This window comes from Schistocerca nitens, chromosome 9, assembly GCF_023898315.1.
Source record: "Schistocerca nitens isolate TAMUIC-IGC-003100 chromosome 9, iqSchNite1.1, whole genome shotgun sequence".
Lineage (NCBI taxonomy): Eukaryota > Metazoa > Arthropoda > Insecta > Orthoptera > Acrididae > Schistocerca > Schistocerca nitens.
Genome location: NC_064622.1, coordinates 57,691,407 through 57,710,524, shown reverse-complemented (window position 1 = coordinate 57,710,524; position 19,118 = coordinate 57,691,407). Strand labels below are relative to the sequence as shown.

At 47.0% G+C, this 19,118-nt stretch overlaps 1 protein-coding gene across 1 annotated transcript in view; it reads right to left on the bottom strand.

The window, feature by feature from the left end:
• Positions 1-19,118, bottom strand: part of LOC126203996 (putative fatty acyl-CoA reductase CG5065) — a 105,185-nt gene that overhangs the window by 69,774 nt on the left and 16,293 nt on the right. Inside the window, exons 2-3 of the mRNA XM_049938428.1 lie at positions 15,641-15,880; positions 4,016-4,155 (exon numbers count right to left, since the gene is read on the bottom strand). Of these exons, the coding sequence (XP_049794385.1) occupies positions 4,016-4,155; positions 15,641-15,880 (380 nt within the window). The remainder of the gene's footprint in view (positions 1-4,015; positions 4,156-15,640; positions 15,881-19,118) is intronic.

Genomic DNA, 19,118 nt, shown 5'->3' with positions numbered 1-19,118 from the left:
AATATTTTTTATTTACTGTCTACAGTAAGAGTCATACAGCTACTGCAATTTTTTTTTTAGTTTTCATTCTTTTGTCAATGAAAATAAATATTTCATTCTGGAAAACACGGAAGGTGCTAAATGCCATATAAGTATCACCCAAAACGAGGTAGCTGCCACTGAAAGGAATCTCAAGCTTTATCAGTTTATTAAGGATTATTAATCAGTTTTTAAACTTAACTGCAATGGTAATTAACTTTACGAGCTGTTGTTGTTGTTGTCGTCTTCAGTCCTGAGACTGGTTTGATGCAGCTCTCCGTGTTACTCTATCCTGTGCAAGCTGCTTCATCTCCCAGTACATACTGCAGCTACATCCTTCTGAATCTGCTTAGTGTATTCATCTCTTGGTCTCCCTCTACGATATTTACCCTCCACGCTGCCCTACAATACTAAATTGGTGATCCCTTGATGGCTCAGAACATGTCCTAGCAACCGATCCCTCCTTCTAGTCAAGTTGTGCCACAGACTCCTCCCCAATTCTATTCAATACCTCCTCATTAGTTATGTGATCTACCCATCTAATCTTCAGCATTCTTCTGTAGCACAACATTTCGAAAGCTTCTATTTTCTTCTTGTCCAAACTATTTATCGTCCATGTTTCACTTCCATACATGGCTACACTCCATTCAAGTACTTTCAGAAACGACTTACGGACACTTAAATCAATACTCGATGTTAACAAATTTCTCTTCTTCAGAAACCCTTTCCTTGCCATTGGCAGTCTACATTTTATATCCTCTCTACTTCGACCACCATCAGTTATTTTGCTCCCCAAGCAGCCAAACTCCTTTACTACTTTAAGTGTCTCATTTCTTAATCTAATACCCTCAGCATCACCCAACTTAATTCGACTACATTCCATTATCCTCGTTTTGCTTTTGTTGATGTTCACCTTATATCCTCCTTTCAAGACACTGTCCATTCCGCTCATCTGCTCTTCCAAGTCCTTTGCTGTCTCTGACAGAATTACAATGTGATCTGTGAACCTTACAGTTTTTATTTCTTCTCCGTGGATTTTAATACCTACTCCGAATTTTCCTTTTGTTTCCTTTACTGCTTGCTCTATATACAGATTGAATAACATCGGGGAGAGGTTACAAACCTGTCTCACTCCCTTCCCAACCACTGCTTCCCTTTCGTGCCCCTCGACTCTTATAACTGCCATCTGGTTTCTGTACAAATTGTAAATAGCCTTTCGCTCCCTATATTTTACCCCTGCCACCTTCAGAATTTGAAAGAGAGTATTCCAGTCAACATTGTCAAAAGCTTTCTCTCACTCTACAAATGCTAGAAATGTAGGTTTGCCTTTTCTTAATCTAGCTTCTAAGATAAGTCGTAGGGTCAGTATTACCTCACGTGTTCCAATATTTGTAGGGACTCCAAACTGATCTTACCCGAGGTCGGCTTCTACCAGTTTTTCCATTCGCCTGTAAAGGATTCGCGTTAGTATTTTGCAGCCGTGACTTATTAAACTGATAGTTCGGTAATTTTCACATGTGTCAACACCTGCTTTCTTTGGGATTGGAATTATTATATTCTTCTTGAAGTCTGAGGGTATTTCGCTCACCAGATGGTAGAGTTTTGTCAGAACTGGCTCTCCCAAGGTACGACTAGAAATCCAAAAAGAAAAGGTCAAGTACTCCAAGAGCTGTACTAAAGTTAAAATTTTACCAACAAGAGCAGTTACAGAATAACAGCGGTTTCATAAATACATCAACATCCGAATGACTGCGGACTGCTTTAGCTGTCCAGGCGGGAGTACATTATCACGTCCGTTGCTGACTGCCCAACCGACGCGCCGCACTAACCTTTAGGATAAGCACGGGAGCAGAAAATGTCTATAACACACAAAATACTCTTTTAGAAATACACATAACAATTAAATACCAATTGAAGCCTCCGAGCGCAATGTAGGGTGTGAGTTCAGCTTAGGACAGATCGATAAAAAAAAGTCTTCCGGCGAGTGAGCTAAGAACGCGATGAATAATTAACTTTAACATACTATCTGGCTCTCCTTCCCCCAGAATAGTAAACGACTCGGGAGGAGTTCCAGAAAGGGTGTGATTAGAGTAATGGCTAAATTTAACACGGAAGAAGAGAGCACACAAAAGCAGCAGAAAGTGCTGGGAACATTTAAGCAGGCTCGCTCACACTACTTTTAAAATTGAACAGCCACACCGCAGGACGAGTGCGTTGCCATTCTACTGGCTATTTTGCACTATCATTTTCGCGCGGAAAGGAAGAAAGTTACACTACAGACCGGACGCAAGTAAGTAGATCCACTCGGTTTCTCCGTTTAAGGTGCACAGTTGCAACGGTCAAGATCAATAGTCACAGAAAGTAATCAGCAACGTTAATACGACAGGGACCCTCAGCCTAGCGGCCAGCTAGGCTCGGGCATTACGATCTATCATACATACACTACTGGCCATTAAAATTGCTACACCAAGAAGAAATGCTGATAATAAACGGGTATTCATTGGACAAATATATTATAGTAGAACTGACATGTGATTATATTTTCACGCTATTTGGGTGCATAGATCCTGAGAAATCAGTACCCAGAACAACCACCTCTGGCCGTAATAATGGCCTTGACACGCCTGGGCATTGAGTCGAACAGAGCTTGGATGGCCTGTACAGGTGCAGCTGCCCATGCAGCTTCAACACGATACCACAGTTCATCAAGAGTAGTGACTGGCGTATTGTGACGAGCCAGTTGCTCGGCTACCATTGACCAGACGTTTTCAAGTGATTAGAGATCTGGTGAATGTGCTGGCCAGGGCGGCAGTCGAACATTTTCTGTATCCAGAAAGGCCTGTACAGGACCTGCAACATGCGGTCGTGCATTATCCTGCTGAAATGTATGGTTTCGCAGGGATCGAATGAAGGGTAGAGCCACGGGTCGTAACACATCTGAAATGTAACGTCCACTGTTCAAAGTGCCGTCAATGCGAACAAGAGGTGACCGAGACGTGTAACCAGTGGCACCCCATACCATCACGCTGGGTGATACGCCAGTATGGCGATGATGAATACACAGTTCCAATGTGCGTTCACCGCTATGTCGTCAAACACGGATACGACCGTCATGATGCTGTAAACAGAACTTGGAGCCATCCGAAAAAATGACCATTTGACATTTGTGCACCCAGGTTTTTCGTTGAGTACACCATCGCAGGCGCTCCTGTCTGTGATGCAGCGTCAAGGGTAACCGCAGCCACGGCCTCCGAGCTGATAGTCCATGCTGCTGCAAACGTCGTCGAACTGTTCGTGCAGATGGTTGTTGTCTTGCAAACGTCCCAACGTCCCCATCTGTCGAATCAGGGATCGAGACGTGGCTGCACGATCCGTTACAGCCATGCGGATAAGATGCATGTCATCTCGACTGCTAGTGATACGATGCCGTTGGGATCCAGCACGGCGTTCCGTGTTACCCTGCTGAACCCACCGATTCCATATTCTGATAACAGTCATTGGATCTCGACCAACGCGAGCAGCAGTGTCGTGATAAGATAAAACGCAATCACGATAGGCTACAATCCGATGTTTATCAAAGTCGGAAACGTGATGGTACGCATTTCTCCTCCTTACACGAGGCATCACAACAACGTTTCACCAGGCAACGCCGGTCAACAGCTGTTTGTGTGTGAGAAATCGGTTGGAAACTTTCCTGATGTCAGCACGTTGTAGGTGTCGCCACCGGCGTCAACCTTGTGTGAATGCTCTGAAAAGCTAATCATTTGCATCTCACAGCATCTTCTTCCTGTCGGTTAAATTTCGCGTCTGTAGCACGTCATCTTCGTGGTGTAGCAATATTAATGGCCAGTAGTGTAACTAACTCGACTTGAACAGTTTTGTTTAAAAAGGGAGACGTTGAAGGCTTAGCGTATTTGTACGGCGATTAGGGCTTGGCTGACAAAACCGGGCAGCTTATCTTACTGCAGCGGTGCAATGATGCGCGGTGTAGACCTACCTACGAAGGTCGGCCGTGTCCTCCTTGATGCTGCCACAGAGCTGGAGGAGTTCAGCGGCCGTCATCGGCGGCTCCATCACGCTCTCACGCACCTGGCGTCGCACGCACTGCGCGTACGCCGTAGACGTGTGCACCACCGCCTGCGATCAGGAAAAATACTTGTTTACGTGGCTGCGCTCAGGTTCTGAGAGCGTTCGCAGGACAGCTTAAATGGTTATTAATTGCAATAACGAGGAAAAAGGTAAAGGAAATGAGGGTTAAATTGTCGAGGCGTTTTTTCCGTGAAAGGGTCTTTCAGTTCGATGCTACTGATAAAAACGTGTCAGGTTCGAAGGCATTAAGTTGTCAGGCCGGCTACGGTCTAAATACACGTATCAAAAAAAGTTTTACATCATCCCTGTTCCCAGAACTCGTGAAAATAGTCGTTGACTGTGGATACTGTATCACAGACACAGTCCCTTTGACTGTTCAAATACACTCCTGGAAATTGAAATAAGAACACCGTGAATTCATTGTCCCAGGAAGGGGAAACTTTATTGACACATTCCTGGGGTCAGATACATCACATGATCACACTGACAGAACCACAGGCACATAGACACAGGCAACAGAGCATGCACAATGTCGGCACTAGTACAGTGTATATCCACCTTTCGCAGCAATGCAGGCTGCTATTCTCCCATGGAGACGATCGTAGAGATGCTGGATGTAGTCCTGTGGAACGGCTTGCCATGCCATTTCCACCTGGCGCCTCAGTTGGACCAGCGTTCGTGCTGGACGTGCAGACCGCGTGAGACGACGCTTCATCCAGTCCCAAACATGCTCAATGGGGGACAGATCTGGAGATCTTGCTGGCCAGGGTAGTTGACTTACACCTTCTAGAGCACGTTGGGTGGCACGGGATACATGCGGACGTGCATTGTCCTGTTGGAACAGCAAGTTCCCTTGCCGGTCTAGGAATGGTAGAACGATGGGTTCGATGACGGTTTGGATGTACCGTGCACTATTCAGTGTCCCCTCGACGATCACCAGTGGTGTACGGCCGGTGTAGGAGATCGCTCCCCACACCATGATGCCGGGTGTTGGCCCTGTGTGCCTCGGTCGTATGCAGTCCTGATTGTGGCGCTCACCTGCACGGCGCCAAACACGCATACGACCATCATTGGCACCAAGGCAGAAGCGACTCTCATCGCTGAAGACGACACGTCTCCATTCGTCCCTCCATTCACGCCTGTCGCGACACCACTGGAGGCGGGCTGCACGATGTTGGGGCGTGAGCGGAAGACGGCCTAACGGTGTGCGGGACCGTAGCCCAGCTTCATGGAGACGGTTGCGAATGGTCCTCGCCGATACCCCAGGAGCAACAGTGTCCCTAATTTGCTGGGAAGTGGCGGTGCGGTCCCCTACGGCACTGCGTAGGATCCTACGGTCTTGGCGTGCATCCGTGCGTCTCTGCGGTCCGGTCCCAGGTCGACGGGCACGTGCACCTTCCGCCGACCACTGGCGACAACATCGATGTACTGTGGAGACCTCACGCCCCACGTGTTGAGCAATTCGGCGGTACGTCCACCCGGCCTCCCGCATGCCCACTACACGCCCTCGCTCAAAGTCCGTCAACTGCACATACGGTTCACGTCCACGCTGTCGCGGCATGCTACCAGTGTTAAAGACTGCGATGGAGCTCCGTATGCCACGGCAAACTGGCTGACACTGACGGCGGCGGTGCACAAATGCTGCGCAGCTAGCGCCATTCGACGGCCAACACCGCGGCTCCTGGTGTGTCCGCTGTGCCGTGCGTGTGATCATTGCTTGTACAGCCCTCTCGCAGTGTCCGGAGCAAGTATGGTGGGTCTGACACACCGGTGTCAATGTGTTCTTTTTTCCATTTCCAGGAGTGTATGTTACTAAGCCCGCCCAAAGATGCAAACAACCATGCGTCAGCAGCGCCTATTAGACGGAGGGGTCCGACAGTCGATCAGTTCCAGTCATTCCACCAGGAAGGAGGTAAACGGATCTTGTTGTCTGTAGTTCAACCGTGCCTAGACAGTCAATACCGCGGTTCGATCGCGCCCGCATTGTTACTTTGTGCCAGGAAGGGCTCTCAACAGGGGAAGTGTCCAGGCGTCTCGAGGTGAACCAGAGCGATGTTGTTCTGAGATGGAGAAGATACAGAAAGACAGGAACTGTCGATGACATGCCTCGCTCAGGCCGACCAAGGGCTACTACTGCAGAGGACGACCTCTACCTACGGATTATGGCTCGGAGGAACCGTGACAGCAACGCCACCATGTTGAATAATGCTTTTCGTGCAGCCACAGGACGTCGAGTTACGACTCAAAAAACTATGCGCAATAGGCTGCATAATGCGCAACATCACTCCCGACGTCCATAGGGAGGTCCATCTTTGCAACCACGGCGTCGTGCAGCACAGTACAGATAGTCCCAACAGCATGCCTAATGGACCGCTCAGGATTGCCATCACGTTCTCTTCACTGATGAGTGTCGCATATGCCTTCAACCAGGCAACTCGGTCAGGCTAAACGTCTTAGACACACTGTCCAGAGAGTGCAGCAAGGTGGAGGTTCCCTGTGTTTTGGGTGGAATTATGTGGGGCCAACGTACGCCGCTGGTGGGACAACGGCTGTACGATACGTGAACGCCATCCTCCGACCGATAGTGCAACCATATCGGCAGCATATTGGCGAGGCATTCGTCTTCATGGACGACAATTCGCGGCCCCATCGTGTACATCTTGTGAATGACTTCCTTCAGGATAACGACATAGCTCGACGAGAGTGGCCAGTATGTTCTCCAGGCATGAACCCTATCGAACATGCCTGGGACATATTGAAAATGCTGTTTATGGACGACGTGACCCACCAACAACTCTGACGGATCTACGCCAAATCGCCGTTGAGGATGCAACTTCACTCGGGCTTGTACACAACCTTTTACCATGACTCGTCTGCAAAAGGGGTTCGGTTGTGCACAGTTGCATTCGCGCCCTGTATCGAGTAGATAGCCAGCCTAAGCACAGCAGTGAATGAATTCCAGTATTTGTCTAAACCACGATCGTTCACAAATGATTTACACTGACAACAGTTTAGAATGAAAACGCTTTTTTATTTTTCTAAATCACATCCATAAAAAAACTGAATGCCACGTGATACTTTGTCGGTGGCTCTTAGCCGCACTGACCTTACCGCACCGACGGACTACGATCAAAAGACCACGACCTTCGTCCCCTATCCTCTCTCCTGTGTCCGGTCACGTGACATTACATTAGTCAAATATATTATTTCTAAACATGGCTATCATGCATTTACAATGTTACAATATTAAAATACGTAAAACTAAATAGCTTATATTATTTTGTAGACAATCATCAGATTATTTACATATTGAAGGGCCCACCACTTTTTGGCAGTTTCACACGTCTTCTTTTGTTTAATCACGTCTTTGCCTAAAAGGTGTGGCATACGAAATACTCATTTTGCTCTACATAGATCGAAAACCGAACAGTACCTTCACAACAAAAGACAATAACTTATTATGCAGAGGTTCTCAAACATCCTTACAACTTAATTTTTATATAAAACGTGTTCTTTAATGTCCAAAATATTATCCCTGCTACTGTGTTTTAAATTTGAGTTTTGAACTATTTTGAAGAGCTCTTATGTTTATGGAGTACTCCTATTTCAGTGATCAGATACCTAGCAAATTAACATATGTACCAAGTTATGCACTGAGACATAGGCAATTATGGAACTAAGTAATTCAATGTGAAACTGTTATATGCTGCCTCCTCTCTTTATCAAGAAGGTGATTCCATAAATACGAGGTGCATTCAAGTTCTAAGGCCTCCGATTTTTTTTCTCCAGACTGGAAAGAGATACAAACATGCGCATTGTTTTAAAATGAGGCCGCGTTCATTGTCAATACGTCCCAGAGATGGCAGCACCGTACGGCAGATGGAATTTTACCGCCAACGGCGAGAATGAGAACTGTTTTAAATACTTAAAATGGCGACGTTTTCCTTACTTGAACAGAGTGCAATCATTCGTTTTCTGAATTTGCGTGGTGTGAAACCAATTGAAATTCATCGACAGTTGAAGGAGACATGTGGTGATGGAGTTATGGATGTGTCGAAAGTGCGTTCGTGGGTGCGACAGTTTAATGAAGGCAGAACATCGTGTGACAACGAAACAACCTCGGGCTCGCACAAGCCGGTCTGACGACATGATCGAGAAAGTGGAGAGAATTGTTTTGGGGGATCGCCGAATGACTGTTGAACAGATTGCCTCCAGAGCTGGCATTTCTGTGGGTTCTGTGCACACAATCCTGCATGACGACCTGAAAATGCGAAAAGTGTCATCCAGGTGGGTGCCACGAATGCTGACGGACGACCACACGGCTGCCCGTGTGGCACGTTGCCAAGCAATGTTGACGCGCAACGACAGCATGAATGGGACTTTCTTTTCGTCGGTTGTGACAATGGATGAGACGTGGATGTCATCTTTCAATCCAGAAACAAAGCGCCAGTCAGCTCAATGGAAGCACACAGATTCACCGCCACCAAAAAAATTTCGGGTAACCGCCAGTGCTGAAAAAATGATGGTGTCCATGTTCTGGGACAGCGAGGGCGTAATACTTACCCATTGCGTTCCAAAGGGCACTACGGTAAGAGGTGCATCCTACGAAAATGTTTTGAAGAACAAATTCCTTCCTCCACTGCAACAAAAACGTCCGGGAAGGGCTGCGCGTGTGCTGTTTCACCAAGACAACGCACCCGCACATCGAGATAACGTTACGCAACAGTTTCTTCGTGATAACAACTTTGAAGTGATTCCTCATGCTCTCTACTCACCTGACCTGGCTCCTAGTGACTTTTGGCTTTTTCCAACAATGAAAGACACTCTCCGTGGCCGCACATTCACCAGCCGTGCTGCTATTGCCTCAGCGATTTTCCAGTGGTCAAAACAGACTCCTAAAGAAGCCTTCGCCGCTGCCATGGAATCATGGCGTCAGCGTTGTGAAAAATGTGTACGTCTGCAGGGCGATTACGTCGAGAAGTAACGGCACTTTCATCGATTTCGGGTGAGTAGTTAATTAGAAAAAAAATCGGAGGCCTTAGAACTTGAATGCACCTCGTATATTGACTTGTGCTTGCTACACCCCAACTGTTCTTCCACAGTAAACATTAGCACATCCAGCAAATTAGTTATACTATTACAGTATCCCTTGTAACCTCACAAGGAGTGGAACAGTCTGGACCAACAGTGCCTTGATGAACTTGTGGATAGTATGCCACGACGAATACAGGCAAGCATCAATGCAAGATGGCTTGCTACTGGGTATTAGAGGTACCGGTGTGTACAGCAGTCTGGACCACCACCTCTGAAGATCTCGCTGTATGGTGGTACAAAATACAATGTGTGGTTTTCATGAGCAATAAAAAGGGCGGAAATGATGTTTATGTTGATCCGGAACTCTCGGTACAGAGGTGTTGCAAAACTTCTTTTGATGAGTGTACTTTGAGAGCACAGATGTGTGGGAGCGTGCCTCCAGAAGGAAGGGAGAAAATAGTGTTTAATGTCCCGTCGATAACAAGGACATTAGAGACGGAGCACATGTTCGGATTTGTGAATGTTGGGGGAGGCAACCGGAGGAAACATCTTAGCATTCATTTGGAGCGATTTAGGGAAATCGCGGATATGCCACACTGTTCACATTAAAACACCACCTTTTGCAGCGCATCCCTCTGCGACACGTACCCGAAGAGATACAATGAGGTTCTGGAACGTAGCCGGCCGGAGTGGCCGAGCGGTTCTAGGCGCTACAGTCTGGAACCGCGCGACCGCTGCGGTCGCAGGTTCGAATCCTGCCTAGGGCATGGATGTGTGTGATGTCCTTAGGTTAGTTAGGTTTAAGTAGTTCTAAGTTCTAGGGGACTGATGACCTCAGCAGTTAAGTCCCATAGTGCTCAGAGCCATTTGAACCATATTTTTTCTGGAACGTACTGACAGGGATGTGGAGCCACGCCGACTCCCGTGCCGTGGCCAGCTTCTCGATTCAGGATCCATGGCGTGAACAGCCCTATCGAGGTGTTCCCATACATTATCGATTGGGTTAAAATCTGAGGAGTATGGTGGCTAAGTGAGTACGCAAGTACACTGCGAGTTGTGTGACACATTCCATTGTTCGGCTGTTAGATGCTATCGTGCCGAAGAAAAACAAAGTGCATGTAGGGGTAGACATGGTCCTCCATAATGGAAGCATACTTGTGTTGATCCATTGAGCCTGTCATAATGACAGAGTAGAGTGTGATTGTGAAGTTATCTGCACACGTTTAACAGGGCTAGGGGAAATAAAGTTAACTGTGGGGTGTTATTACCGGCCACCAGGTTCCACCTTGGCAGTTCTAGAATCATTCAAAGGGAGTCTACATCCTGTATCGCAGAAGTACCCGGATCATGCTATATTAGACGGAGGCGACTTCAACCTACCTAGTATAGACTGGGATGTCTATGGATTCATTACAGGTGGTACAGACAAGCCGTCGTGTGAATTACTTTTGAACACATTATCCGAAAACTGTCTTGAGCAGCTAAATGGACAGCCAACGCGTAATGGAAATATTTTAGATCTGGTAGCCACGAACAGACCAGACCTCATCGACCGTGACAGTGTTGAGACAGGGATTAGTGATCATGATGTTGTCATTACGACTATGGTTACGAAAGTTAAAAAGTCGGTCAAGAAGGCTAGGAGAGTATTCTTACTAGAAAGAGCAGATAAGCAATTGTTAGCATCCCACTTAGTAAATGAATCGACTTCAATTACTTCCGTTATGATGGACTTGGAAGAATTATGGGCAAATTTTAAACACATTGTAAATCACGCATTGGACAAGTATGTGCCGAAAAAGTGGGTTACGGGCGGAAAAGACCCATGCTAAGGAAGCAAAGGAAGTTGCACTCGCGGTACAAGAAAGATCCAGAGAATGAGGACAGGCAAAAGCTAGTAGAGATTCGTGCTGCTGTAAAAAGAGCGATGCGCGAAGCATTCAACCACTACATCCGTTATACCTTAGCAAAAGATCTTGCTGAAAACCCAAGGAAATTCTGGTCTTACGTAAAATCGGTAAGCGGGTCGAAGGCTTCCATCCAGTCACTCACTGATCAGTCTGGCCTGGCAACAGAAGACAGCAAAGCGAAAGCTGAAATTTTAAATTTAGTATTTGAGAAATCTTTCACGCAGGAGGATCGTACAAACATACCGCCGTTTGAGTCTCGTACAGATTCCCGTATGGAGGACATAGTGATAGACATCCCTGGGGTTGTGAAGGAGCTGAATGGGTTGAAAATAAATAAATCGCCAGGTCCTGATGGGATTACAATTCGGTTTTAAAGAGGGTACTCTACTGCATTGGCTCCTTACTTAGCTTGCATTTATCGCGAATTTCTTGCCCAACGTAAAGTCCCGAGCGACTGGAAAAAAACGCAGGTGACGCCTGCATATAAGAAGGGTAGAAGGACGGATCCCCAAAATTACAGACCAATATCCTTAACATCGGTTTGTTGCAGGATTCTCGAACATATTCTCAGTTCGAATATAATGAATTTCCTTGAGACAGAGAAGTTGCTGTCCACGCATCAGCACGGCTTTAGAAAGCATCGCTCCTGTGAAACGCAACTCGCCCTTTATTCACATGATATCTTGCGAACCATGGATGAAGGGTATCAGACGGATGCCATAATCCTTGACTTCCAGAAAGCGTTTGACTCGGTGCCCCACTGCAGACTCCTAGTTGTGGTACGAGGTACCCTCCGCCACGCACCGTATGGTGGATTGCTGAGTATGTATGTAGATGTAGATGTAGAAAGAAAAATTCCCCGGACCATAATGCTCCCTCCCACGACTTGGACCCTTCCGACGACTGCTGCAGTGTGTGTGCTTTCAGATGTTTGCCGGCCGCTGGTGGCCGAGCGGTTCTAGGCGTTTCAGTCCGGAACTGTGGAGACCTATATGCAGCAAAGTTAGCTGAAGGGTCGTTCAGGAGAGCGTGCTGGCAGCCCCTTGGTCCATCCGGGCGGTTAGTTGTCAAAATTTGAGTCTGTTCGCGCGTACACTTCTCTGCAGCCGTCATTAACCCGTGTTATCTATGACCCATGATTAGGTCCTGATCTCGGAGGAGGGGTGGGGTGGAGGGGGCACACCGGAGTATCTGCCCGGGCGGCAATTTCAAGAGGCGCCAAATTCATACTATTCAAGAAAAAAACCTTATTTCACAAAGCACTTCGCATTCCGTGCACGTTGGTCTATCAGTTGCTCATATTATTTTGAAACGCATCCCTGTTGGTTTTTGAACTTCTTTGAACACATTCTATGTTGACATCTGAATGAATCATAAGTTGATTTCTGAACGCGTACGTACATCATGTCTCTGCCAGGAGAATCCCTGTGGCATGTAGAGGTAAAAGAAACTTCCCCGCAGACAAAAGGAGAGGGGGCTATACGAACTGAGCTGAATAAACCCAAACGGGTGAATGCCAGTCGGTGTTTGTTTATATGGTTGACTGGGTATGCGAAGGACCAGCATTTTATAATTATTAGCAAAATCCATACATTCAGACTACCAGAGCGGAAATAAACATCTAACTGGAATAACAGGTGAGAAAGGTATCTTCTTTGTGTATCCAAGAAAATGAAATTTGACAGAAAATTTTTGTCGAATTGCTGCATTACTAAGGTCCAGTTGAACAGTCCCCAGTTAGCAGCCGCCTGATTCTGCTCTCGGAATAGCGCGGAAAACGCCTGGCACGAAAACGTAATAACGTCTAACCGGAGGATAATTATGGGATAACTAAACTAGTGAGTCTGGCATGGTTAATAACTAAACCAGTGATCCTGGTAGGGTTCGTGATGTTAACCAGAGAATAAGTTTTGACAATGGCGGGAACAGTTACAGAATTAGTGATGACAAAATTGTTTTTAGAACGAGGAAGCAGAAGAAATGGGGTCATCACAAATTATGTGGGAGAATATGACGATTCCAAATTTATATAAAAATTTCGTACTACTACTACTACTTTTCAGTCTCATGCTTGAGAAACTGGAGCGTGAAATGTGAAACTATTTTCTAACGTAAAACTTCTTGCTTGTAGTAGGCCTAATAGGTATCTGATATTGGGACTTCGTGAATTATATTCTGTCGTGGTATTTACGTAAATAAGATACATAAAAATGACAATTTGTACCAAAACAGTCTCTTTTATTTGGCGTGTGTTACAAATGCTGCAATATTAGAAAGGCCTATTTCGCTTAATCTAGCAGACAGTGACAAAATAGATGAATTCAAAATCGAGAAATGACACCGCCTTGGGTACTATTTGTATTGACAGCTTTTTCAGTATTAGACAACGACATTTTGATTTTTCATGTAGCAAAACGTTTGACAAACTTCGATCAGGTAATAGATTCATTCTCAGAAAGAAAAGCACGCCGTGTATATCTGTAGCAAGATTAGAGAGAAAAGAATTCTGGGGCCTAAGGATTGAAGAAATGTGCCCTGTCTTGCTTTCGCTTGTGTTTACTGCTTTTATGTTTCCTATACTTAATTTTATGTCACACAAAAGAGAATTTTATTAGTTAATAGGCAAGAAAGAGTGCCAATTTTCTGAAGAGTTTTTATTCTCCTGGTCACAAATAATCCCCATCCAGTATTAATTGAGAGTTTTTTTAGGAGAGGGGTGGGTAGGATGTCAAACCAGCCGACAGGGAGCAGGAGAGGTACCACAGGACATTTTAATTTCCACTGCCCTGAATATAGGCTTGATGGATTCCATTGCAAAATACGCATGTTTGAATTCCAATGAGCGAAATACAGTGACGTGCGATACGCGAACGCTGTGTGAAGAGGCGTGGCACTACACTTTGGCACATTTAAGACCAAGAAACATGTCTTACATTTTCTGTAACATACATCTTTTGCATATCAAACCTTCAGAAACATGCGTGCTATAAAAGGAGCGCATTTTTGAAACATCAATTTTTTTAACATTTTTGACGTTCTATCTGAAGCGCTTGAGAGGGTGGTAGGGGGAAGGGGGAGAGGCATCACTATCAAGTTTTTGCCCCGGCCCGGAAATATCGTAGATCCGAGACTGCCCATAATGTACCACAGTCACCTGAGGATCAGTTTTGGATAGTGCCATTTTGCATGGACGGTATACCGTAACCATTTTGGCACGTGAGCAGTTTACATAGCCATTCTGGAAATTCTTCAATCCTTGGCCCAAATGCCAATGATTATGCCCTTTTAGACATCATAAAAGCCGCTCCGTTTCGACATTACGAGAACGACCACTTTTGAAATTCCTGGCAGATTAAAACTGTGTGCCGGACCGAGACTCGAACTCGGGACCCTTGCCTTTCGCGGGCAAGTGCTCTACCAACTGAGCTACCCAAGCACGACTCACGCCCCGTCCTCACAGCTTTACTTCTGCCAGTACCTCGTCTTCTACCTTCCAAACTTTACAGAAGCTCTCCTGCGAACCTTGCAGAACTAGCACTCCTGAAAGAAAGGATACTGCCGAGACATGGCTTAGCCACAGCCTGGGGGATGTTTCCAGAATGAGATTTTCACTCTGCAGCGGAGTGTGCGCTGATATGAAACTTCCTGGCAGATTAAAACTGTGTGCCCGACCGAGACTCGAACTCGGGACCTTTGCCTATCGCGGGCAAGTGCTTCAACAACTGAGCCACCCAAGCACGACTCACGCCCCATCCTCACAGCTTTGTTCTGCCAGAACCTCGTCTCCTACCTTCCAAACTTCACAGAAGCTCTTCTGCGAACTTCTTTCAGGAGTGCTAGTTCTGCAAGGTTCGCAGAAGAGCTTCTGTGAAGTTTGGAAGGTAGGAGACGAGGTACTGGCAGAAGTAAAGCTGTGAGGACGGGACGTGAGTGTCGTGCTTGGGTAGCTCAGTTGGTAGAGCACTTGCCCGCGAATCTTCCCTATCTCATCTGTCAACCCGACCTGGTACGGATCCCACACTGATGAGCAATACTCAAGTACAGGACATCTGTATGCGACCGGCCGTCTCGCGGGAGATCGGAGGGATTTGCGCGACCTTGTTGCGATGATGACAGACGCCCAGTCCGAAGACTCACCGTGCCTTTGTTCACTGACAAGTCTCCGGAGATATCTTGCATCCGCCTATGAATATCTGCGACGATCTGCTCTCCTGCCAAAAGAACCTGAGATCTCTGCTTGGAACACACCTTTGTTGCTGACGCCATTTTGAAGGATACATACAGCGCCGCCACCAACCGGCATTTCATTAAACTATAGCGGCCGAAGTGGGAATACTTCACACATTCCCACCACAAACTCTGCATTTTTTTCCAACCGAAATTAGCCGAGAAGAAATGTGTAGCATTGCTTATTGAAAGTCCCTCACGTATGGGTGCAGAGATTTTTACTATGCTAATCGTGGGAATGGAATGGTGATAAAAATCTTTAAAACTGGTATAAAGTTCCATCCACCGCGCACTGTACCGTGACTTGCCGAGACATTGTGTATGTATATGTGAGACAGCTGCTTGAGAGTTGGAGCACTCACCTTGAGGTTGGGCATGTCTCGGGCGAGGCGCAGCACCTCCCACGTGCCTCGCACGTTGATGGCCGCAGCCACATGCAGCTCCTCGTCGAAGCGGACGGTGGCGGCCACGTGGAAGATGACCGAGACTCTGTGGCGCAGCATCTCTGCGTCGTCGGGACTCAAAGCCAGGCCCGACTGCGCGACGTCTCCAGCCACCGCCACCAGGCGTCCCCGCTGCTCCTTCCCAAGGTTGCTGAACACCTGAACACAGAACTACATAGGAGGTACAGTCTTTCAGATGCTAGTCGTACAATCTTTCTTTTCTTCTTTTGCTTATTCCATTTCCCCGCAAAGACGCAGGGTCGGCATGGTTAACCGTAATTGGCAAGGTTAATTGTAAGGGGTGGCCGGATGCCCTTCCTGCCGCCACCCGTACCCCCTGAGACGGAATTACTATACCCTAACTGTCTGTGTGTAGTGAAATCCATGGAATAGTGCGAATGTGTTCAGATTTATGCAAGCCGTGTAACTGAGGCGGGACATGGGGACCAGCCCAGTATTCACCTTGTGGGATGTGGAAAACCGCCTAAAAACCACAACCGGGCTGGCCGGCACACCGGCCTCCGTCTTTAAGCCGCCGGGCGGATTCGAGCCTGCCGAAGTGGCCGTGCGGTTCTAGGCGCTATAGTCTGGAACCGCGCGACCGCTACGGTCGCAGATTCGAATCTTGCCTCTGGCGTCGATGTGTGTGATGTCCTTAGGTTAGTTAGGTTTAAGTAGTTCTAAGTTCTAGGCGACTGATGACCTCAGAAGTTAAGTACCATAGTGCTCAGAGCCATTTGCACAATTTTTTTGCCCTCTTGACTTTCATTTATGGGGGCATTTGAAAGCTCTTGTCTACGCAAGCCCGGTACCAAATGTAGAGACTATTCGTGCTCGTATTGTAGACGGCTGTGATACAATACGACATTCTCCAGGGCTGCATCAGCGCATCAGGCATTCCATGCGACGGAGGGTGGATGCATGTATCCTCGCTAACGGAGGACATTTTCAACATATTCTGTAACAAAGTGTTTGAAGTCACGCTGGTACGTTCTGTTGCTGTGTGTTTCCATTCCATGATTAATGTGATTTGAAGAGAAGTAATAAAATGAGCTCTAACATGGAAAGTAAGCGTTTCGGGACACATGTCCATATAACATATTTTCTTTCTTCGTGTGTGAGGAATGTTTCCTGAAAGTTTGGCCGTACCTTTTTGTAACACCCTGTACAAGGGGAGTGAGCAGCATCAAATGCAGAGTGATCGCTGTGAAGGACATGGAGATGACGCCAACTCTTGTGAGACAGCGTTGTCAGCGCCTCACAGAGTTTGAAAGGGACCTCATTGGGTGTCTCCGTTTGGCCGGTTGGTCGAATCGTGCAGTATCCAGATTTGTGGGATATTCGGATGCGACACTCACTTGACGTCAGACTGCATTGGGTCGTAAGGGCAATGGAGGATCGCCGAATTGTACACTAAGCACGTCGTAGTTCCTCCACATCAGCGCCTACAATCCGAGAACAATTATGGACTCCCTGCAACATTCTATGTTATACATTACCGCTGTATCAGGAAATGACGACAATGAAAATTTGTACCGACTGCGAATTGAACCCGAACTTCCTGCCCTACGCAAGGGTCGCCTTAGCCATTTGGCTATCTGTGCACACCTTACGACCAGGCCCAAACTCCCGTGCGTCGTCGTTATTGCGTCACAACCTGCACTCGTCTACACATTTATGCGATTTCCGTACAGGAGAGGACATTTTAATGGATAGTCGCTGCCCGGTATCGGCGGATAAATACGATATTGCAGTGCCTGTATGGTTCAGAATGACAATAGAACGATGCAGTATTCCTTCGGACAAGCATGCGGAAATGGAAAGTGCTATTGTTGTGCGGTTTTTACAGAACTGACAGGTAGCCAGTGGCTCGTATTATCAGCAAATAACACAGATTGTAATACTGTTTAGGAAACGTATTTTTTGTGCAAATGTACACTTTCTTAAATGGAATAATGCATGTTGACATTAACAGACTGCAAAGTAGGGTAAATTAGAATGTCAGCGGTGTTTGTTGTGAGATTCTAGTGCAAATTGTTTACAAGATATTGTATTTGAAAAGTTCCCAGACCGACACTTGTACAATTCCTGTAGAAGCACAAACTACAGAACGAGTACATACACTAGTTAATCGGATTATGACCAGTAACGAGGTAACTGACCATCACAGGTTGACCACTGGTAGCGGCAACACGCGCGTCCGGACTGGTATGGAACTGTGCTAGCATTTCAGCGAAGATGTCAGAGCAGGCTGCAGTAGCACGTCGTTGCATATCTTCGGGTGTGGCTGTAGACAGCTTCTTTCAGCATTCGCCACAGAAATAAGTCTACAAGCGTCAAATACGACGAACGGGCCGGCCAGGGTACAAGTACCCTGCGTCCAATTGGAAACAATTCGTGAAGATATGCTGTAGCAGTTCGTCCACCATGGACTGGACAGCCATCATGTTGGTATCGCAGGTTCCTCCTCGTTTGCAGAGGAACGTCTTGTAGCATCCGTGGAAGATAGTTCACTACTGACCATTAAAATTGCAACACCACGAAGATGACGTGCTACAGACGCGAAATTTAACCGACAGGAAGAAGATGCTGTGATATGCAAATGATTAACTTTTCAGAGCATTCACACAAGGTTGGCGCCGGTGGCGACACCTACAACATGCTGACATGAGGAACATTTCCAACCGATTTCTCGTACACAAACAGCAGTTGACCGGCGTTGCCTGGTGAAAGGTTGTTGTGATGCTTCGTGTAAGGAGGAGAAATGCGTACCATCACGTTTCCGACTTTGATGAAGATCGCATTGTAGCCTATCGTGATTGCGGTTTATCGTAATGCGACATTGCTGCTCGCGTTGGTCGACATCCAATGACTGTTAGCAGAATATGGAACCGGTGGGTTCAGGAGAGTAATACGGAACGCCGTGCTGGATCTCAACGACCTCGTATCACTAGCAGTCGAGATGACAGGCATCTAATCCCATGGCTGTAACGGATCGTGCAGCCACGTCTCAATCCCTGAGTCAACAGATGGGGACGTTTGCAGGACAACAACCATCTGCACGAACAGTTCGACGACGTATGCAGCACCATGGTCTATTAGCTCGGAGACCATGGCTGCGGTTAGCCTTGACGCTGCATCACAGCCAGGAGCGCCTGCGATGGTGTACTCAACGACGAACCTGGGTGCACGAATGGCAAAACGTCGTTTTTTCGGATGAATCCAGGTTCTGTTCATAGCATCATGATGGTCGCATCCGTGTTTGGCGACATCGCGGTGAAAGCACATTGGAAGCGTGTATTCGTCATCACCATACTGGCGTATCACCCGGCGTGATGGTATGGGGTGCCACTGGTTACACACCTCGGTCACCTCTTGTTCGCAATGACGGCAGTTT